This window comes from Aythya fuligula, chromosome Z, assembly GCF_009819795.1.
Source record: "Aythya fuligula isolate bAytFul2 chromosome Z, bAytFul2.pri, whole genome shotgun sequence".
NCBI lineage: Eukaryota > Metazoa > Chordata > Aves > Anseriformes > Anatidae > Aythya > Aythya fuligula.
This window is the reverse complement of record NC_045593.1, coordinates 22,898,185-22,916,493: the sequence shown is the minus strand read 5'-3', so window position 1 is coordinate 22,916,493 and position 18,309 is coordinate 22,898,185. Positions and strand designations below refer to the sequence as shown.

Below are 18,309 nucleotides of genomic sequence, written 5' to 3'. Positions count from 1 at the left end.
TCTTGCAGAGACAGGGCCACAGCTTGGATGGTACCTCTGTCTCCTCAGACTTGGCACAAAGCAGACAGCCTGATGGTGTTGGCCAGAACCACCGCAGGACTCTCTTTTCCTGTGGGAACATAATACCAGAGCTTACAATGGCTTGGGATTCACTTGAACCCAGATGTCTGACATCCAGACTGGATGCAGTCCAGACTGTCAAGGTTCTTTCTGCACATCTGGCAAAGCTAGTTACAATTCAATTTATATTTTCAAGACTGTTTAAGCAGCAGTGTACCATTAAGTGACTTATTCTGTAGTAAAATCTTAGACTTCAAGTAATGAAGCATTATGAGAAAATTTGATGTCCAGGTGAATATAGACCCTGATGTTGCCATCTTGAGAAAATAATTGAGTTCACAATGAAAAATACCACTGAAGAGTTACTGTTGTAGTCACAATGTAAGGAACACTTAATTGAAAAATGAACGGCATGCATATATTTGCAGAATATATAATAGGGTTATATTTGGAAAGCATTGTTCTTTCTGAAGTGTTACACAGGCATTTTTATTTTAAAAGTTGTATGTTGTTACTGAAATCTGGTTATCCTAGGAGTGAAGAATAGCAGGCAGTTGATACACAAAAGAGCAGCAGAAGAGCTTTGACCAAAAGGACAAAGGCAATTCCTGATCTTAGAAATGGGTTTGGGATGTTTGGATCATTTGTAGAGCAAGTGGTCTTAGACCTTATCCTAGAGGTCTTATTGGAGGAAAACAAAAATATCCCCTTTAAAAACAAACAAAACAACCCCAACCCCCCAAATCCTCACACATAGTACTTGTGTTACAGATTGAAGGTGTGATAGAAACATAGGTATCGGTTTCTTCTCAAAGTGATAGGGTAATGTTTACAGCCTTTAAGAAGTACTTTGAGATAGGCTTGCTTCTTGGAACACTGCAGAGTTCAGATGACAGGCACATAAATATTTGAAGATATGTCTTGAGAACAGCATATGAGGTGTTTGTTGAATACTCTTAACTCCTCATGAGTTAGATTAAATAAGGATGAATGAATTAAGGTGCAGTTATGGATGCTTTCTTGTGTTTGAACAGTCTTCACTGTGGCTTTAATGGGATTTACATTAGTTTGCAATTCATCAGATCAAGATATGAATGCAGAATTTACTGCTTCCAGTCTTCAGGCTGATCAGTAGCTCTTTCTACTAGTGTAGAGAGATTATACATTCTGAATTTCCTAGATAAATTTACTGGAATTATTTATTTAGCAAATAGAAGTGTGGGAGTCTGCCTGTCAGAGCTTACTCCTCAGTATTTCTATACCCAAAAGGATCCCCAAACTGGATTTTCTGCTGAAGTTCAGTCTTAATTGCTGAAGATTCAGGAAATTGCATAGTTGGCCTGAAGTCTCCCCTTTCCTCTATAAACCACTTCCTGTTTGGAAGAAGCTGAGTTCACAAATGTGAAAGTTATGAGAATAGAATATCTACCATTCTGTACTGCAGTGTGAGGGAAAAAATATGCATTTGTTACAGAGCACGATGTCTAGTACATAGCCTGCAACAACTTGGATCTGCCAAAGATTTGTGATGAGACCTTTTAAGGAATACATGCTTTGTAGATAGTGTAGTCTAAGTTAATAGTTTGATTTTAATAACTAGATCAGTTTTGGAATTCAGCATCTGGATGTAAAATGCTGAATATTCTTGCTGAATAATATTGTCTAAAATTAATTCTTCCTGCAGTTTTTATGGCATTAAGCATCTACTAGTGTGGCATCATAGTGGGATACTGGGCTCACTGTTTGAGCAATATCATCTTGGCTTGGTGTCACTTTTAATGGCTATGAATCATATAGTTTTGGAACAGGTCTGTGAACAACTTTTTTGTCCTATACCAAGAGTATCTCTTCCCTTCTTGCTGCATCTACTTAAAAAAGGTGGGAAAGAACTCCTTAAGTAAGGCAATTATATTTTTATTCTTTTCTCATCGCATTGCTTATAGGTATTTACTCCTGCTCTCACTAAAGTCACTGGAAGAGAGCTGGTTCATGCATTTTCTTTTGACTTATAGCTGTGGATTTCTTAACAGAAATAAATGATAGCCAAATGTTGTTTAAAACTAAGCTTTTTATTATGAGTTTTATGTTGTTTTTTTTTGCAAGTTTTTATTTTCTTCTTTTCTTCCTTAAGCATGGAGTTATTGCTACGGAAGATGAAGAGTATTTTATTGAGCCTTTAAGGAATATAACTGATAATTCCAGTGACTTTAATTATGAGAATGGTCATCCTCATGTTATATACAAAAAGTCTATCATGTACCAGCAACACCTATATGATCATGGTCACTGTGGAGTCTCAGGTAAATGAGTATGAGTATCAGTTGTGTTTTCATTGCTTTTAAAATATATTAACTTAAGTTGCATTTTAAGGTCTTTCTTGGTTCACAGGTAAGGTACAACGTAGCAATAGGAATCCTTCTTTTGGGTGATACAATGTGCCGTGACAAAAAGTAGCTTTGCGTTTTTTTTTCAGATTCACTTGAAGAATATAGTGTCCATGTAAAAATACAGCACTGGGAGTAAGTCTTGTTTTATTGCTATATTGTATACCCTGGTAGTGATGAGCACAGGCTTCCTGTGCTGGATGCACTATAAATTTACTTTGTTTCCCATCTGGAAGGCATGACCTGAGTGACTGTGTTACAGCTCAGTGTGTAGTAAGTGTTCCATCTCATTTGACAAATCTTGATGTGTAGTAAATACGTTAGTAAAGTGATTACTAATACACCTGGAACTGAAGTCCATACCTTTCTCATTATGTTTATGGTGTTTTGATACTGGCTTTTGGTTTAGTGGGTTAATGTTATTTCATGATAGTTGAGAATGTGATTTAAAGGTGCTTTACAGGATGGATTATATAGTTTTGATTGAGATTTTTTTCTTCCAAAACATAGTTTCAACATCTACAAAAACAGTTGAGTGTTTTAGTACTCCTAGTTTTGAAATGATTTTTGTTTCCTTAAAGTGATGCAGAAAACTTGTTTTTTGAGGACAGCTTTGAGTAAATCTGACCATTTGTTTTAGATTTTAGCGCTAAAATATATATATATGTATTAGCAGAAAAATGTTCTAACCTTGTCATTTATGTATATCTTGCTCTTAAAACTACAGTCCCGGACAGTAGTATTCCATGAGATTCAGTGCATAGGACAGGCTGGCATATACTAGTCTTAAAATAGTATCACTGTTCATTGATGTACCTTCTTTCAGCTGCTTCTTTTAGAAATTGTAACTTCGACTGGCAGTAGCTGACTAGACTGTCTAAACATGGTCTACAAAGTGAATGCTTGGGGAAGAGGTTTTTTTTTTTTTTTTTTTTTTTTTTTTTTTTTTTTTTTTTTTTTCCTGAGTGGTTCTAACTGTGTTTAGACTCGTAGCAAATGTTAAACTTTATGTAAGTAACTTCTTTTTTAGTTTTGGAAGCATTATTTGGTGTACATGCTTCTAATGATGATGAAACAAGTCTTCTAATGACTACTGTGTGCTGTTTGTAAAATGAGAGAACTGATGTATGTGGATGCTCCAGTTTATGCATTTTAAAGTAGACATCTGTGAAGCATCCATCTTTTTCTTTCATTAGGTTATGCTGTCACATAAGCCTCCTGAAATAAGTGGAAGGATTGTAAAATGTACTACAATGCAATTTTTACTGTTTTAATATCTCTAGAAAAAGAATGGATCATGCAGATATAATCTTCTGTTAATGCTTAGGAAGTCAGTCTCCTCCAAGTGCGGATAAAGCAGTAGCAACTATTTTGATGTTGCATCCAACTGTTCTGGCAGTATCTGTCTTATGGATCATAGATTAATCAGAGCTTTGCATCTTGCATGCATTTTTTCAAAACATGCAATAATCCTTAGCATCTGTTCCTTTACATATATGACGCTGCTGTTATCCTTGGAAGCTCCTGTGCATTCCCTGGTTTTCACATGTCATATCCTGAAGCCCTTAATCACTGAAATAACTCCCCCCTTTTTTTTGCAGTCCTCATGCTCTCATCCTCATTACTCTAATGCTCATTCATCTCAGCTTCTTTTCCTGTTGTTCTGTATACTTCTACACTCATTGAAAATTTCTGAAGAACTTTGTTCTCCCCCAAAACTGCAAGATCTTATTTTTTCAGGTGTCATGCTGTTTGAATGTTTTCCATCTGACTACCAAAACCTTTTCAACTCATTTTCTGAGCACTGTTTAACCTCTGTCTCAAAGTGACATGGCATCCAAACTATCCTCAGAATATCTAAAAAATAAAATCAAAGACTAATTTTCAGTTTCTCAGCTTTCAAACCCTAGAAATAAAGACAGGTAATTACTAACTCTATTGCTAGTAGAATAAATCTTTGGGGCATTTCACTATTTTTGGAAGTTTTGAGGACTCCAATTCAATGTTCAAAAAGAAAGAAAAAGGCACAACAAGTTAACAAAATTACAACTGTGTTTTTGCCGGAATATCATTTACTTTGTATGGGAAACTGGTTTTAGCTTTACTTTCAGAATACTATTGCGAGTACAATATACTGGGAGGAATGTGCTTATGTAACTGTGCTGCTATTCACACTCTGTTCTGCTGAGTTTTTTCTGTTATCTAGACCTAACTTTATTGTATACCTGTTGAGTATCATGGAAGTGGTGAGGATTTTGTGCTGATAGAAACAAAGAGTATAATTTCAGACCCTTCTGAGAAAAATTACAGTAATTGACAAAAAGCAAGGCAGGGAGTTTGGTGAAAGGATGATCAGAATTTGTTGGGATGATCAAGTGATGGACCACTTCATGGTAGATAGAGCTATGATGCCAGTACACGGGACCAGTACACAGAACTGGGGAGGCAGGAATAAAAATAGTTCTCTATTTGGCAGGTAGTTTAGGTTCAGATAAGAGTACAGGATAGAATAGTGTCTGGTTTTCATAACCTGAGTTAGATTTTTAAGCAGTTAGACGTAAGAACATTTAAAAAACAAGAAATACTAAACTAATATTTCATGTGTATATTGTCACCAACTCAACTGTGTTTTGTTATATGTAACCGAAATCATTAAGACCTTGCTAAGAATCTGAGCAACTTCAAATTCCAATTGCTTCAGAAGGATTTTGAGGCCACTGGGTTATCCTGCAGAATGCTTTGCAGAATCAACCTCTAGAAGAGTTAAACTTTTTTTTTTTTTTTTTTTTTTTTTCCATTTTCATTCTTCTGTGTCCAAAACAGTGATGTCATTTAAGCGGCTTTCCAAATAAAGGTATCTTAAAGCCATCAAGTAGGCAGGTATAACTATGATGTCAAATTGAATTTATTTGATAGCTTAGAATTACAGTGTTAACATAAATATTTAGTTGGCATGCTAAAATTCTTCATTATTACTTTTGCAATAAAAATATATTATGGACTGTTACCTGTGATATGCTCTTTTGTCTGCATAGCTTATTTAAATGTTTATTTTAAGCTGATGCCCAATAGCATGTGCTATGTTAAGCTTGCAAAGTACTTATGGTCCGTTATTTTTGCATTTGCACAATTTTAAGGAATATGCTTTTCTACAGAAAAGCTGTATATGTGTATTTTTGTCTGGAGTTGAAATTCTGTTTTGCTTCAAGTATAAATAAAATTTCTTTACCTGCTTTTGTTACAAGAATTTAAAAACAAAATGACCAAAACATTTGTTGCAGTTATACAGACTGTTTAGATATGATTGAGAAACAATAAAAATTGACATCTGAAGCCTGAGAAGTGTCAAATTATTTAGGGATGGCACCACTACTACATGTAGTTTCACCTGGTGTTTTTATTCATGCCAGACTTTACAGTGAGCATATTCTGAAATGAAAAATGCTTGTGTATCTTTTAAATGAGGTTGTAGCAGTACATAATGTTTTATTTAAATACTCTCACAGTTACATCTTAAATAAGTAGTTATCTGTTCCATTTTGAAGTCATCTTCTGTTTTTGTGTGTTGTGTTCCTTCCTCTCTCTTCCCCACCACATAGCATCCTCACAGGACTGACTTAAAATCTGAGTACCATTGGTACTTTGTCTACACACATCTGGATTTCTTTTCAGCTTAAATTTACAATATAATTTCCTTTTTTTTTTTTTTTTTTTTTTTTTTTTGTAATCATTACTTTGTAGTGCTTTTCTGGCACCCTCCTCCCCCTTGTTTCCTTGTTTTCTTTTACTTCCCAAAAGCTACACTCGGTGTTAATGCAAGATTAAGTTTTTTTTTCAAGCTTTTTTTTTAATCTGTGAATGTGGTGGAAAAATGGCATAATTTGCCACAAAAATCTATCTGTTAAATATACTGCAAACTTTTATGGAAATGCCTTGTTTTTTTTTTAAAGAAAATTTAGTTACACCATTCAGTGCTTTTAAAGTATAACAACATGAGAACCAATAGATTCTGGAGTGCGAGCCTAACTACTCAGTGTTGTTTCCAACTTTCCCATTACTTTGAGACCAGCTGAAGCCTAAGATAAGGAGGAATGTTTGTTTTCCTGAAATCTCCTGAGACCTTTATTTGAAAGATGCTATCAAGATGAGTCCAGAAGAATCTTTGCTTTTTTTTTTTTTTTTTTTTTTTTTTTTTTCTCTGAAAGTTTTCAGCATGAGCTCATTGGTTTTCAAATGTTTAGAACAGATTTGCATCTTTGGGTGAAAATTATGAATGAATGTGGAAGCAATATTACATTTATAAAGTACTCGGCACTCTAAGAGCATCAGAAGCCCCCAGAGAACACCCTCTGCTACTTGAAAATAAGCAGTGGATTGTAAAAATTTTACTTCAGAAGATAATTATAGGTATTCTTAAGTCACTGCTTAAGTGAGATGAAAATCTTTGAACAATTAAAGTAACTTCAACTTTCCTAGAATAGGGATGAAAACAATTTAAAGCTTGGTACTGATAACAGAATCCTCACTGGGCTTGATACTATGTTTTTAGAATGGGTATAATATTGTTATAATTTGATGCACATTTTAGTTTGAGGACAATTTCATTACTAGTGTTTTTGTCAAGTACCCAGTTTGTTTGCATTTTTCAATTTTTCTAAAGTAATGCAACTTTTAAAGCCAACACTGTAGACACAAAATATTGTGGGATACTGCAACACTGAGAATGCTGAAGCTTTGTATTGCTGGTTTTGACCTGAACATGCATACTTTGTCATGTAGTTGCCGCCCTATAAAATAGTGAAGTTTAGTTGGATTGCATAAAGCATTGCTTTTTCACAAGTGGTACTGGTCCTATCTCAATTTACCTTAGTCGAAACAGTATATCTGGTATTGCCTACTCAAGTAGTTCTAGTCAGTCAGTTAAGAATTATATTCACTTCTTAATGTTCTTAAGTTCATCCATAACTAGCAAAGAAACTTCAGACGTTTTGAAGTCCTAATTATGTAAAGTCAGCCTAATTATCTACTTTAATAAACTTAAATTTGAGATCTGTGTGGCTCCTTGTGGAAAAGGAATACTTAATATATATAAAAGTGACAGTTCTGCAGGGAGTAGAGGTTCAAATATGCACTGAGGACAGCACTTCAGGTTTTTGCAGATAATTCCATCTGTTTGGATCAGTAATAACCAAATTGTTACATAAAAGCAATATGTTTTCTGGGTATTTATATGAAATGAGTACAAGAATCAATGCATTTGAATAACAATTAGTGTTAAAAATAACCAAAAATTAACCTTTGTTGGATCATCTTGAACTTCCTATTATTTTTAATACACGAGGTAGGTAAAATAGCTTTCTAAAAAGAAAAATTATTTATTTGGTCCAAAATGTTCTAGATGTTTCATTCTGATTGCCTAATTATGGAGTTGGATTCCCCACAACAGGGGAAAAAAAGAGGGGAAAAAAAGTTTTTTTTTTTTTTTTTTTTGTTGCCTTATCAATCTTTTTAATTCCTTAATCTATATTGATGCCTTTTACTTTAATTTGGAATTTTCTATTTTATTTTTTTCCCCAAAATATTGTAGCTATCTTGTTCTTAAAATTCTGAAATGTTCTCGTGGTTAACTATAACTAGTCATTAGTATTAACATAGATGTACAGGATCAGATCTGTAGAAAGAAGATGATGGTTTATTGTCCTAAGCCAAGTTATGGAGAGTTCAGAATATGAAAATTAGATACCAAGTTTTTTTCTGCTGTATAAGGTATTTTAATTTTTTTTTTTAAAAAGTATAAATTTAAATTTTCCTTGCCTCAAGAAATACTTGTTTTTAGAAGCTAAAAGATGATAATCTCAACATAAACCAGCTGCATTTGAATGAGTTTTACCAGTGACCTCTCTAAAGTGTTTAATTATTTTGGTTCCTAGAAGACCTCACAAGAAGCAGTAAACCTTGGTGGATGAGTGATGCATCTGCTTTTCCAACTTCACTTCCAGTCAATGACACACTAAGTAGCCACAGTCGACAGAAGAGATCAGTAAGCCTTGAACGGTTTGTGGAGACACTGGTAGTAGCAGACAAAATGATGGTGGGATATCATGGTCGCAAAGACATTGAGCACTACATTTTGAGTGTAATGAATATTGTAAGTTTCATCCCTCTCTGTATTAATATTAACATGCATGCTCTGAAATTATAAAGCGTTTGTACTGGCATAATAATGTTATGCATCTGGTTGCAGGAATTAATAATTAAAATATGGTAAAAGCATGGCGGGGAAAAATGCTGTACTGTTTCTGCCAAGAAGTATGCTGTGATCACTTACATTGTTTGTCTTGCATGTGGTTACATTCAGATTAATTTAAAACTATACAGTTTTATTCTGTTTAAATCAACAGTCTAAATGCTCCTTATGTTGTATGGTTTATGAAACAAGTTATAAACATTTTTTGGCTGAAAATTCTGACAGAAGTAGTATATTTGTTTTACTGAATGGTCATTTGTTGATCAAAAGATATCTTACGCAGGTGATGGTGATAACTAACATTAGGGAATTACACTGAGCAGAAGAAGAGTTTAATTTTTAACCATTTAGGAAATGCATAGTGTTTCTTGTCTGACTTTGTGCCTTTTCTTATTTTCTGGAGGTCAGGTTGCCAAACTTTATCGTGATTCCAGTCTAGGAAACGTTGTGAATATAATAGTGACACGTTTAATTGTCCTCACTGAAGATCAGGTAAGAGTTGTTGCACTTCAGCTTTATATCCCTGAAATACAAGTTACGCTACTGTGTAATATATATTTCATGTAATTATTGCTTGAAATGGCTACATCTGAATATAAAACCTGTCTTGTAATCTTTCACTACTTTAATCAAGATGAAGACAGTTCAGAGGAATATTTCCCTCATATTATCCCAGGGATATCTGTTCTTTACTTCAGGTGAATATTTTATTACACCTTTGGGGATGTCAGTTTTGTTTTTAGACCTATATATCAAAATTCAGATTTTATTTATTTATTTATTGGTATTGACGTAGTAATTATTTAAGTTGGAGCAGAAGGAATGCCTGTTCAGTAATGTACAACTGAACTTGGGGTCAGATTTTACAGAGATAAAATTTGGCAAGAAGATTTTATTCCTAGAAACCACTGCTTCTAATTATAGTCCCGCTTTAGTCTTCAAAAGGCTTAACAACTGACCTTAGTAATTTGTTTGGAACATTTCTGGTATGCATGTTGTATTGCAGCCAAACTTGGAGATAAACCACCATGCAGACAAGTCCCTCGATAGCTTCTGTAAGTGGCAGAAATCCATTCTCTCCCACCAAAGTGATGGAAACACCATTCCAGAAAATGGGATTGCCCACCATGATAATGCGGTTCTTATTACTAGGTATGGTTATTATAAGTATTGTGTTTATTTTTATTTTATTTCTGTAGCTTTCCTGTCCTTACTGTTACATAGAGGTTAGTTTTAAAGTAATATATTTGTTAGGTAACCTTATGAATAGAAGGATTAATAGATGGTGATATCTTTAAATATATCAGACTATTAAAGTATAGATTAAGAAGTTGGGAAAGTAAGATACACAAATTACTTGTTTCTGCTGTTATTTTCACTACATAATTGCCAATGCAAAGTATTCTGGTAGAACAGATGGATCTTGTTGAATATTTTATGTTTTTATAATTGAGAAGAATTCTTCAAATTATGGAGAACAAAACAGTGTGGAAAATGTTTTGTTAACCATATATAATGTTTCTTTAATAAGAATTTCAAGGCAGAACCTCCCCTATTACCATAGTATTTTTCTGCTGAAACAGCACTTTCTTGCAGATTCAGGCAATGTGAGAGTATGCTTTGTAGTTGTTTTGATTTATTGTGCTTAGTCAAGATGAGAACTGACAGCTTTAATAGGTGGTTTCAAAGCCTGCGTATGTGCGTATTTGTTTGTTTCTATACCACATATACTATGGTAGATTCAAAAAAGCCTTGTGCTTAATCTATCTAAAATCTTTCAATCCTGGGAAAATATTGCTGTTCATCCTCTTTATGGGTAGGCAATTGTACTTTACTGGCAGATCTGTTTCTCTATTTCTTAAGAACAGTATTTATTCTTTTATCTTTTATGGAAATAGCAGCAGGTGCAGCAGCACTAATTTGTATTAGGAACCTTCTATTATAATTTGTACTTTCCCAGTCAAATTCTGTACTGCTCTGTATGTGGACTATTTTTGGAATCATTGTACTCCCTGCAGAAATTTGTAGAACAGTGATTAAAATAATTGATCTCTCCTGGGTTTTCCATAAAAGGTGTAATAGTGGCTGGATTTGGGGGGGGGGGAAGGGAAGGATATGTAGTGTTTTTTTGTTTTGTTTTTGTTTAAGGAACAATGTTCTCTTGTTAGTGGAAAGACAGGTTAATGAATCTGTTGCATAGATTTTGCTTTCATATTTCAAATATAATTGTTACGTGTGGACATTACTACTTCATAATAAGAAAATTCAAGTTTCTAATTTAAAAAAAAAAATGAAATTCAAAGTAAAACAGTTCTTTTATTTAGAAAAACCTTGATTGTTCACAAAAAACATTTGTTTATAATCTTTTTTTTGCATACAAGTAGTTCCTTTACTAGGGCAGCTCGCATATGTGAAAATAAGTACTCCTTTAGAGTTGTGTTACACATCAGGTTTTACTGGCATACTTTAGACAGTGAGTGAAGATGTGTAATTGGTAGGTGGTACAGTTCAGTCAGTCGAAGCCCCCCAGTTTGTGTATGTATGAGCAGTGTTGGCAGCACTACATTTCTACTGTTATGACTGAATAACTTGACATTTTGTTAGCGTTACTCTGGCACTGCAAAGCAGAATTGTTTATTTTCTTTCACTGTTGTACTTTAATATGTTTTATTACTGTATATTCTGTATTGGCTTCCCTGTCCTGGTTGGATGATCACAGCAAAGTCATGAACAGTTTGGAGTTTCAGATGAAGGCCTACGTCAGTGCTAACTTGCAGGCCTTTAACTGCAACAGGAGCCAGTTTCCAGAGAACATGAAAAATTCCCATTGAAAATAAGGTTTCAGCAACAAGTAGTGAATATTAAGGACTTGTTGGGCTTATTAATTATCCAAGTACGCTGCAGAGTTTCCGAAGGAATTGTGTATACTATTTTATAAAAAGGACATAAGATTTTAAAATAAATAAAAATGTTGCACTTCCAAACACACATATTTAAATGAACATGCCTCAGTGTAGTATCAGCAGGCTATTTATACTTACCTTCATAAAGCATTGCTAAACTTTTAAATTCAGTAATCCCAAAGGCTACATTAGTAATCTTGAATGGATTAGTCAGGCTTTTGCTGAAACTGCTAGCTGTCCCTGCTCTTAACTAACAAATTGTGCCAGCATATGTGAAAATGGATTTGAGGCGAGAGGGGAGGTGGGAATGAGTAAAGATATTTATAATAACTTAAGAAATTTAATTCTAAATTAATTACTGAAATAGCAGTGTGCTTTTTTTCATTGTTTTGGATATCTCATCTGATGAACCAGTTCATATATTATAAGGAAAAGAGAAGTGTATAGCTACAGTGCTTTGAACTCCTGAAGTGTTGGAGTTCTAACCAAGTATAAGGTTACTTTTTAGGTGCTCTAGTAGTGTTTCAAAAGTGTTTTCCTGCATCTTTCCCATTGATACAGCTCTGCTTTTTATGGGAACATTTTTCGATATTGTTATCAGCGGAAGCATCTTCCTTCAGTTTCACTGGGGAGCTTCTGTGCATTAGAGGTTCTCTCCCTTAGAGGTTAGGAAGAAGTTCTTCACTCAGAGGGTGGTGAGGCACTGTCACAGGTTGCCCAGAGAGGTTGTGGATGCCCCATCCCTGGAGGTGTTCAAGGCCAGGTTGGACAAGGCCCTGGGCAACCTGGTGTAGTGGATGGTGTCCCTGCCATAGGCAGGGGGTTTGGAACCAGGTGATTCTTGAGGTCACTTTCAACACAGGTCATTCTATGATTCTATGATGATCCCAGAAACTGGAGAGAATTACCAGCTTCTTCTAATGTGGTGGATAATAGGCCTAATACAGGGTATTTACTAGAGGGTCTCGGGACCCTGGGGACTTTGTATAACATGAATAGCAATTACAGAGAACAAAGATCCTTCAAAGATACTTCAGTGCATGTTGTTTTTGTTTCACCTTCCTTTATTCATTTACTTCAAAACGTTTTGTTCATATTTTCAGAGTCTTAAGTGTTTAGTCTTATTTCAGGATAAGACTGTGATTTAACTTAGGTTCTAAAGCAATGAGAGCTGGTTTTGTGATATTGTTCACCTGTAGAAATTTCACCTTGAGTATTTTTTTTTTTTCTTGGACACTATAAGAGAGTTCATTATTGTCACAGAAGCACAGAATGGCTGGTTTTGGAAGGAACCTCTGGAGACCATCTGGTCCAACTCCCTTGGTCAAGCAGGGACACCCGCAGCAGGTTGCCCAGGACCTTGTCCAGGCAGGTTTTGAAGATCTCTAAGTAGGGAGACCCCACAAACTCTCTGGCCCACCTGTGCCAGTGCTCCATCATCTGCACAGTAAAGATTCCAGATGTTCACATGGGACCCTGAGCCTCTTATCCAGGTTGATCAGTCCCAGCTCTCCTCAGCCTTTCTTTGTAGGAGAGATGCTCCAGTCCCTTCCACATCTTTGTGGCCCTCCATTGGACTCTTTTCATTATGTCCATGTTTCTCTTGTACTGGAGGGTCCAGAACTGGAGACAGCACTCCAGGTGAAGCCTTACCAGTGCAGAATAGAGGGTAAGAATCACCTCTCTTGACCTGCTGGCAATACTTTGCCTAATGCAGCCAAGAATACCAACAGCCTTCTTAGCAGCAAGTGGATGTTGTTGGCTTATGTTCAGCTTGGCGTCCAGTAGGACCCCCAGGTCTTTTTCTGCCAGGCTGCTTTCCAGATGGGTGGCCCCCAGCAAGTCCAGAACAATCTGAGTTTGTTCCTTCCCAGGTGCAGGACTCTGCACTCCTTGTTGAACTACATGAGACTTTTGTCAGCTGATTTTTTTCATAGGTTATCCTGTAATTGTCTAAATTAGTCTCTTGATGGTCAGTAAAAAAGTAACAGCACTGAGCTGATAGATTTTTATTGTGAAGTTGTTTAATGGTGTAATGCTCTTTTGACAATCTTTACATGGAAAAAAAAAGATAAAAACTTGTATGAATCATTTATCTCAAGTAGACAGAAATTAGTCCTTGTATTTTTATTCTGCATCTCAGATATGGTAATCACACTTCTTAGAAAAATTAACATTAAATTTTCAGATTTGTCTTCTTAGGACTCAACTATTGACTACTTCATTTTGTGTTCTTGGCACTGGAATTCTTAGCAAGGCAAGCATATACCTTGTGAACAAAATTTTTCCTTGTCCTGTGCACTTGTATGGAATGGTAAGGGCCAGAGGTGTCCGCTTGCATTCTGAGTTAGTTTGTAGCAGGAACGGAGGATGACAAAATTCATTTTTTTTTTCCTTTTGCAACCTAAGAATTCTCTTTTTTTTATTTTTATTTTTATTTTTTTTTCTTAAATATATATCAAGGTAGTTTGTTTTGTCCAGGTACTAAATAGCATTTAGCTTTCCAAATAACACATGACTAACTGCATAAACAAATAACATGACTTTTACAGAACAGAGTCATTTCCTGTCAAGAGGAAAGATTCAGAGCTATTAATTTTCTTCCTAGTATGTCAGTAGTTGAATAGAAGTACCAAGCCAACCCACAGAGAAGAAGAGTTTCAGGGAAAAGCTGAGACGAACACTTGTATATCTCCAAGGGGGCAGAACTTTGTCTTTGAGATACAAGTGTTTTAAGTGGAAAAACTTTTGAAATGGTACTTACAGAGGTAGTACTTCTCAAATGTCATTGCATTAAATATTGTCATCTGTTGCTATCATCACATAGCAAGACTTTTTTGTTTTGTAAGAAAGAAAACCAAATCCACTGTTCTTGACAAGACCATAAAGATCATTTTCATGCACCTACAGTGTTTTGTTCTGATTCCAAACTGTAAAAAAAAATAAAAAAATTAACAGAAGCATTTTTCTTCAAATTTTGGTATTGAGAATATAAATCTGTATCCTTTTTTTCTCTGGTACACTGTTAGAAATACTTATGTAGATAACAGCTTTTGAAATTAATGACAGATAACAGCTCCTGAAATGCAGAAATACTGTACTTGGATTGGAGTCCTCTTGGATTTGTTTTGTGAGTGGTTTACTGCTTTAGCAGGAGTTAATTCAGCAGTGCCACTGAACTAATGTACTCTTTTGTTGGCGGGATCTTTATTTGCATGAATAAAGAATAATGCCACAACATGTTTTTATGTAAGCCAAATACACCTCAATTTGTAGATTAGACCAGTGTCAGTAAAAGTGGACAGTACTGCAATGGTATGGCTTTTCCACTTTTCTGGATTTTAAATGGACTTTTTCATGCTACAAGAGAGCTCATTCCCTCTCTCTCTCTCTCTCTCTCGCAAAAGTTAATACAGACTTTTGTATTTTTGCTAGGTACCATTGTACTTGTAATTCAATAAGTGTATTGCAGTGTGGCATGATAGCTCTTAGTATTAACCCCCATATATATGCGGACAGTACTAGTATGCAGTGCTTGCAATGTTGATGAAGCCCATGTGCGAGGCATTACTGTTTTTACACAATTGGTATTTTTTTTTCAAATCTTTAAAGGAGAGAAATTTTACATTGCTGTTTTTTTTTTAGTGTGTATGTTCAAGATTAACTTTCATGGTATTTTCAGTGATCATTTGCCTGTCCGCGTACTCTCACTGGCAAGGTATACTCTCATTTACCTGTGAGGTATGCATTCCCAGTATGGGCCCGTGCTGCCAGATTTGGAAGAGGCAGAAGGTGTGGGTATATGGCAGCAGTCTTAAACTCTTGTAAATATTGGGGTCCATAATCTAAAGAATTACAATATTTCTGGCGTTGCTCTAAGTATGTGAGAGGGGCAAAAGTTTTCTTGTTTCATTTTGCCTACCTGTGTAGAGCTGAATGCAACCATGCCTTTAATTTTTTGTAATACTATGGGGTTTTAGGCAGCCAAGGATGATTTGGAAGATGTGTCGCCTGATCAATAGTACTAAAAGGAAATGTACTTTATGGGCAAAATTGCTCTTTTGCATCTCAGTTGCTTATAGATTTGTAATATACTTTTATTTTGTAATAACAAGTAACATTTCTCCATTAAGTACTAGTTAAGGCATTTGGTTACAGAGTAGGGCCAGCCAGGACTCTGCATTCCTTTCCTCCTGCAGGTCCAAGATTGTTATGTTTCTTTTCTGAGGCAGTTTTCCACTTTTTCTGGGCTTCTTAACTTGTTTGCAAAGATTTCTTCTCTATATAAGGCACTCTCACATTGCTTTGTCTGATAAAAATGAGCATTCAGTGTTTTCAACTCCCATGAAGCCTTGTCTCTGATTCTCATCCTATAGTTTCTTCCGCCATTAACAAGAGAGGCACTGAATTCAAGAAGTAATTCTGATGTCAGTTGTTTGTTTGCTTCTTACTGCCTTGACTTTAGTTCATTAAGCAATTTTTACCCTTGTTTGTTACACAGACTTTCTAGTTGCTCCGCTGGAGTTTCTTACTGTGAATTTAAGCTTCTGGTGGGAGGCTCTTTTTCTTTGGTTTATTTTTGAGCAAAAATCAGAAGATTGTCCACTGACTTTATGTCCTGGAGACCACAGGTGTCAGACTGTTCAAAATCTGTGATGTATCACTTGTCTTTAATTTCTGTCTCTGCAGGTATTTAAATTGTGAGGATCCGCTTTGCAATGAATAACACTGTATTTCCGATTCCTCTTTGTTCTCAGGGAATTTGAAGGGGAGTAGGTAATAAAAATTTCCTGCATATTCAGAATGATAGATTTGGGGGGGGGGAGGGGAGGGGAGAGGGTGTGGAAGAAAAAAAAAAAAAGCAACCCTTAAAATATACTAGCATTCTGCTACAGCGTATGGAAGAAAGTAAGGTATTTGATCTTGTATGTATGGTGCTTTGCATAATAGGAGTAGTTGTACTTGATGTTTCTGTACATGACGTGTTTCTTATTTTTATATACTTGCTACTGGCCACTGACAGAATCAGTATCTTGACTTAGAAGACATATCGAAGGTCAAATCAGTTTTGAGTGGAACTGGTCACACACTTAATGATTTCTCAACTGTAAAACTTGAGAAAATACACGAGCACATGAGTGGGCAGTACAGCTTCTTACTGCCGCCAGTGAAAGTCTTTCCCTAAATAAGGCCTTCAGTAATTAAAAATTCATTAGAATAAACCCATTGAATACCAAACTACATTTTCTGTTGACAGTTATAGTATATTAATGCCTGATGTAGTTTAGAAATAAATACTTTCCTTTTACACACTAGTGTTACTACAGAAGAAAAAAAATCAATGAAAAATAGTTTTGTATGCTGTTTTTTTCCTCTTTTTTTTCCTCTCCTCTCTCCCAGCATTTACCTTCGGAGTTGCACAAAGGGTCATAAAACTATTGAAATGATAGTTTTTCCAGGAAATGTTTGGTGGTAATAGTTTGGGATATCTGTTAGAACACTCAGTTACTGCTTGGCCAGATATCTGAGGCAGGACTTTCTAGCAGTTTGAAATGTCATATTTTGCCTTCTTTTTCTTAGAGAACATAAAGACTTTTAAAAATCTCTCATTTTTAATTTTTTTTTTTATTAGCGTGATTAGAATCCTAGTGTTCTCTCCCTGCTTCACTTATGTACAATATCAGAGCTGTTATTTCCACAACTTACAAAGGCTGGCAGAATAATACGTATGCAAGTGACTAGCTGTGCTCCTCATTCTTAAATATCCAGAAAAACATATTAGGCCAATTTCTACCCTGGATTTTTACCAACTGTGGAGTTTGTCTGCAATCTGTTGCATAAATTCTCTCTCTCACCACACTTGAATATATATTACATTTTCATGTTTTCTTCACATTTTAAACATCAGTCTGGACTATTTAGCTCAACTTTATAGCTACATTTTATTAGATTGCTTCTGTATAGGAATACATTAAAAGCATATGTTTTTAATTAAGACACAGGTTGTAAATTAATTCTTTTAGTGGCAACATCATATTCATTTAGTTTTGGTATTCAGTGTTCTTTAGTTTCTGCTAGTTTACACAAATCTGACCTAACAAAGGGAATGATTATACTTTGAGGTCAATGGCAATATGCCCATTATTTCAGTAGGCTCTGGATAGGATTTCAATTTTAGTTCATAGCATGTTCTTTTTAATTATGCAACTACTCATGAAAAACCTAAAGTAAGCATTGTTTGTTCCATGCTACTTAACTTTTTCAAATATTTCTACATCTTTAAAATGTGGATTATTGAAGTTAAGTGTGTGAGTGTCTTAACTATATTTAAATTAGGGATGATATTTATTCTGGTCTTGCGTTTATTTCTGTATTAAATTGACTGCATTTTTGAACAACTATTGTGAATGGAGATAGATCACTTCCTAACTAGTTTTTAAGTATATTCAGTGTGTTAAAAGTACTTTCCAGAGCAATTACCTCTGCTTACATGTGTTTGTTTTTGTTTGTTTGTTTGTTTCTGGCTTCCTTTATTAGGAAACTCACAGCAAAGTAGTAACTTTTAAAAGGAAATGTCTGGAAATTTTCCAGTCAAATTATTGGAAATTTTCCAGTGTGTGAGTATGCAGGACCAAAGGATATTACAGAAATGTCCTAAATAAAGAAGTATCTTGCAGTGCATGTCTGCAGTTGTACCTGTTCAGTTTCAGTCTTA

The 18,309-nt window shown here is 35.1% G+C and overlaps 1 protein-coding gene across 2 annotated transcripts in view; it reads left to right on the top strand.

The window, feature by feature from the left end:
- Nucleotides 1-18,309, top strand: part of ADAMTS6 (ADAM metallopeptidase with thrombospondin type 1 motif 6) — a 150,715-nt gene that overhangs the window by 11,397 nt on the left and 121,009 nt on the right. Inside the window, exons 4-7 of one of the 2 annotated variants that reach the window (XM_032206598.1) lie at nucleotides 2,192-2,360; nucleotides 8,378-8,592; nucleotides 9,100-9,183; nucleotides 9,698-9,843. In XM_032206598.1, the coding sequence (XP_032062489.1) occupies nucleotides 2,192-2,360; nucleotides 8,378-8,592; nucleotides 9,100-9,183; nucleotides 9,698-9,843 (614 nt within the window). Of the gene's footprint in view, nucleotides 1-2,191; nucleotides 2,361-8,374; nucleotides 8,593-9,099; nucleotides 9,184-9,697; nucleotides 9,844-18,309 lie in introns of both variants that reach the window. The other variant, XM_032206597.1, reaches the window with a different exon arrangement.